At 40.3% G+C, this 4,449-nt stretch overlaps 1 protein-coding gene across 1 annotated transcript; it reads left to right on the top strand.

Annotated features, from left to right (window-relative positions):
• The first annotated feature begins 1,134 nt into the window (after nucleotides 1-1,134).
• On the top strand, nucleotides 1,135-3,960 carry LOC128378761 (peripheral myelin protein 22-like). Its single transcript, XM_053338347.1, has 5 exons — nucleotides 1,135-1,272; nucleotides 2,037-2,126; nucleotides 2,367-2,460; nucleotides 2,570-2,710; nucleotides 2,832-3,960. Exons 2-5 carry the CDS (start codon nucleotides 2,049-2,051, stop codon nucleotides 2,987-2,989), a joined length of 471 nt encoding a protein of 156 aa, XP_053194322.1. The 5' UTR covers nucleotides 1,135-1,272; nucleotides 2,037-2,048; the 3' UTR covers nucleotides 2,990-3,960.
• The last annotated feature ends 489 nt before the right edge of the window (nucleotides 3,961-4,449 follow it).

The following is a 4,449-nucleotide window of genomic DNA, read 5'->3' as shown; positions in this document are numbered from 1 at the left end:
CGTGTTTACAAACACAAACCACAGGAATCCACCTGATGGGCCAAAAACTGTGAGGGAAAGGAGAGAGAGAGAGGCAGGCACGAGCTGTGCTCTCTGTCTGCAGCAGCTGATCACAATCATGTTTGGACTGGGACGGCTTCAAAGCAGCAAATGTGTGCTTGTTCTTTTGTCACTGTTGTCATTTACATTCTGGTTTGGCTTAAAACTTTGTCACTTGTGAGGAAATTGCCTGAGACCACAGTGTAATGAGGGATGCAGAAACACGGCGGGCTGTGGTGGGCAATCTTTGTCACTCATCCTTGAATCTTGTGAGCGTGGAGATCCAAGCTGTTCCATCAATTTAGCATGAAGGAAACAATACACCATGTTAAACTCCCCTTGGCACCGGACAAACTCTTTTTCTCCATAGACGCAGGAGTAAACAGAAGGCCAGCTTCACACACGCAGGCATTCTGGGCATACCGCGGGGCCTCCAGAGGGCTGGTCTGTTCACATGCAAGCACTCACACATATACACACACACTAACTGGACATGTGTGTTTGATGAAGCTCAATGTTGAGTTCAGCCAGTCAGTGGGGGTCAGCCTGTCTGTCCAGTCACCTTTAATCATCTCGAACAAGGTAGAGTCGTCTTGGCTGTCCTGACAGTTATAGCTGAAATAGTTAGGGTTTCAGGTGTGGCCTGTAAAATAAACAGAGATGTCCTGTGCAGGATGGTGAACACCTTGGATGAAGGATCAGACGTTTAGGAACTATAAAAACATCACAGCTATAAACTGCACCAATAACACATGAATCATAAAATGAGTACCGTAGACTCAACAAGGTTTCGTTGAATTTTGACAGGTTAAATCATATTATTGTTTTAACCTGTTTGTAAGTGTGAAATAATGGATGTTTGTTAGATACAGACAGTCGCCCATAAGCTTACATTTTAAGGCTTTGTGGTTAGCACAATAATACTATATGATCATGATCAAATCCTTTGGATTTTAGCGCAATCCAGATGATAGGCTACCATGGGAAAGGGTGGAGGGGTTGGGGGAGGTGGTGTTGGTGGTGGGGGGAGTTTTGGAGCTGGCCTATGGTGACGTGCAGGGCCTGCAGGGCGGTGTTCTCAGGCGGAGAAAGAGTCAGACTGGGGTGTGTGAGCCACATCTGGAATAGTAGCTACAGAGGAAAGGAGACGCAGAACCTCGGTGATACTTTCCCAACTCTCCGCTCTAATACTCCCTTTTTTCCACGGAAACAAATCTCTTGCTTTGCCTTTTTGTAAGTTGGACTATTGTGTTGGAGCGTTTTTCTTCTGTTTTAGCCAATGAATTGGTTCTTTGATTGACTTTTTACTCTCATTCATACAGCAGGACTTCACTCCTCGACTTTATGGATTTTGGATTTACTTGAAAATGCCCCGGCTAACTAAACGTGTCGTTCGATTATGTATCAAGTAGTACCTTATGTTTAGATCTGAGAGGAAACAGTAATGGTACTTCAGCGCACACATGGCGGTATTACGCTGGAATGTTTTTCGTGCAGATGGCTTGAGTTTGTTTTTCAGCAGCATGCGTAGATTAATCGTGAATCAGCCTTTGTTATTCATATCGACCTGCGGTTGCTTTTGCGTCCTTTTTCTTAACTATAACTGTTTATTCTGCAAACGTGCATTTCTTAACTTAATGACTTAACTTAATGAGTTGTAGTTAACTAATTTTACCTTAAATTGATCAAACCGGATCGTGAATAAAGTTGAGAATAGATGTATTTACACTACAACAGCATGATTTCAAACTTAACATTGACGATTTCGGCCGCATCGGGAAGAAATTATAGCTCCTTCCATCTTTTCTTTCTACGTTTGAATGTAAGGGGACACTTTCACATTGAAGTAAACATTGCGGTTAGTGCAGAAGTGAGGAAATTGCGCCATCTGGTGTCGTCGTGAGCGTAACGTTGAGCTCCAAATCTGACAGGACTTTTGGTGGGATAGTAAATTCACGTGGCCTGACATTTGTTTGTATCTTGTGCGTTTCCTCTAGCTCCACTTGAAAATGCTGCTCATCCTGCTTGGAGTGCTGATCTTGCACTTAATCATTCTCATTCTTCTCATCGTGTCAACAGCAGCCAGTGTAAGTTATCTTATTTTTTTTTCTTTTGGTAATTTTTCAAACATTCAGGATAAAATGGAGTACAGATTCTAGCTGCTTTACTGTTAAGCCAACTTTGTTAAGAAAAATGCTAAATACAGATTGGTATCATTACAATTGTCTGATTATAAACTGTTATTGTTGTTGTGTGCTATAAGTTCCCTGGCTTGCACTGTGGATGCTGCAGCCATTTAAATGGCTCTGTGTTGTTGTGTTTACCAGACCTGGTCTGTAGGAGGGGACAGGACCACAGATCTATGGTACAATTGCGCGACAACTAATGGAGGCTACCACTGTTCGCCAGCCAGCAATGAAGGTTTGTGAGCATTCTTGAAAAATATCATATATTGTGCCTTGAGTATATGCACAGTTGTGAAAAAGTTATGTGTGCATTAAGCTCTCCATCATCCCTGTCTCACTTCTAGAATGGATCCAGGCAGTGCAAGCCCTCATGATCCTGTCCTTGCTATTCTGCTTCTTCTCCCTCATTGCATTCCTGTATCAGCTGTTCAGACTGGTCAAGGGCGGACGCTTCTTCTTCACTGCCATCTTCCAGATCCTGGCTAGTGAGTATGACGCTGGCGGGTCACACCCTGAGCAGATGCTGGTGCAGTTGTGATCTCATCTACATTTGGTTCACATTATCCTAACCTCTTCTCTCTTTTTTTTTTTTTTTTTTTTGTCCAGGTCTGTTTGTGATGTGTGGGGCAATCATCTACACTGTGATGAATCCGGATGATGCTACTGTCACACATTATGGATACGCTTACGTGCTGGCCTGGGTGGCTTTCCCTCTCTGTCTCATCAGTGGCCTCATTTATATCGTCCTGAGGAAGAAAGAATGAGAAAAAAAAGCAGAGGAGAAAAGAGGAGGGGTAGTAAGGAGACCCCTAACCACAACATCGCACTGTGCCTACTGCCCACAGACCATAGACTGACATCCCAACAATACAACAAAAGTGTATGTGTCATTAACTGTTGTAAACGCAAAAAGAAGACATTTATCACTGCTGGGAATTTTTTTTGTTGTTGCTGTATTTCAGTACCCATTATTTTGCCATCACATGCTGAAAAACATCACATGTATTTACTTTGTGAGTTTTAACAAAAGCTCAGTGTCACTACACGATTCCTTTAGTGACAGCATATCTTGAAAATGTGTTTAGAAAAGCGTTGGTGACATATTGACTTTTGTTGCATACTGGCATCCTACAGTGCTTCCACAAATACATCGAGTGTGATAACAAAGACAAGTAATCCTGTCTTGATTCAGTACAAAGATGTACATAGTGTCTGTGGTTTTTAGACATATTTATAACATTTTTACATACATTTTTGTACATAGTGTTGTCAAGTTAACATTGTCATGCTCATTTATGTGATAGAGTTTGTGTCTCACAAATCATGCAGCTGTGCCAAAGAGATGTCGCTTCAACTGCCAAAGTATCAAGCTTTTTTTCTCTGTTTTTGTTGTTTTTGAGTGTCAAATGCTTTGGACATTGTGCCTTAACTTAGAATATCTGTGTTTTTCTTGAAGGAAATGAGAAAATCCTCAAAAATTAAAGAAATAACAATAAAGAAGAATTATTTTTTTTCTGAATTATTATACTTGATATTCCAAATAACAAAATGTTGCATTTTGTAATCTAGTTTTAAGAAAATGGTGCTTTTTATCTACTATTCTTGAAATGTATAGCCCACTTTGTGTTTGTGTATCTACCTTGCAAGTGTGTCATGTCCTGTGATTAATTTGCTTTGTACAAACCCAAGTTTGCATTTTTGTCAGTATTCTTCTAAATAAACCTTTGGAAATGAATTATTTTTACTTGAGAAGTTGGTAAGTATACATGTAGTTCTCACACCCTACATGTTAATCTGACGTTTATTGTTCAGTAGTCTTACTCTGAACTCATGCTAGGTGTTATATTTTTTTTAATGAAATTGTGAGAATAGCGAAAGGCATGTATGTATAAGATTGATCATCAATTGCGCAGAGCTCCTTGTAGTAGCTTAAATGTTCCACTTAGTGGTGCTGTGACACAAAATACCCCCTAAACCAAGTCATTCACCTAGGGACAACATGGAATATTTGTGCACCACATTGTATGGAAAAATTGCAACTCAAACAATCAAGTAAATCAAATATTTTTTCTTTAACTTGCACACAGTGACTTCTAATCAAATGATTTCTCAACAGTGCTGCTGTTCTTAATTATCATTATATAATCACGTATTTCCCAAGCATCCAAACTGAAATAAAGCTGTTACAGACTAACTTTGATAGCACCACCTGGCTACAGCTGGA

The sequence above is a fragment of the Scomber japonicus genome, chromosome 18 (genome assembly GCF_027409825.1).
Source record: "Scomber japonicus isolate fScoJap1 chromosome 18, fScoJap1.pri, whole genome shotgun sequence".
NCBI classification, from domain to species: Eukaryota; Metazoa; Chordata; class Actinopteri; order Scombriformes; family Scombridae; genus Scomber; species Scomber japonicus.
The sequence above is the reverse complement of the archived record's forward strand: the minus strand, read 5'-3'. Positions and strand labels throughout refer to the sequence as shown.

Coding starts and splice junctions, on each gene's coding strand:
- LOC128378761 (XM_053338347.1), top strand. CDS start 2,049: ATGCTGCTCATCCTGCTTGGAGTGCTGATCTTGCACTTAATCATTCTC. Junction 2,127..2,366: donor TCGTGTCAACAGCAGCCAGT/GTAAGTTATCTT, acceptor TGTGTTTACCAG/ACCTGGTCTGTAGGAGGGGA. Junction 2,461..2,569: donor TTCGCCAGCCAGCAATGAAG/GTTTGTGAGCAT, acceptor TCTCACTTCTAG/AATGGATCCAGGCAGTGCAA.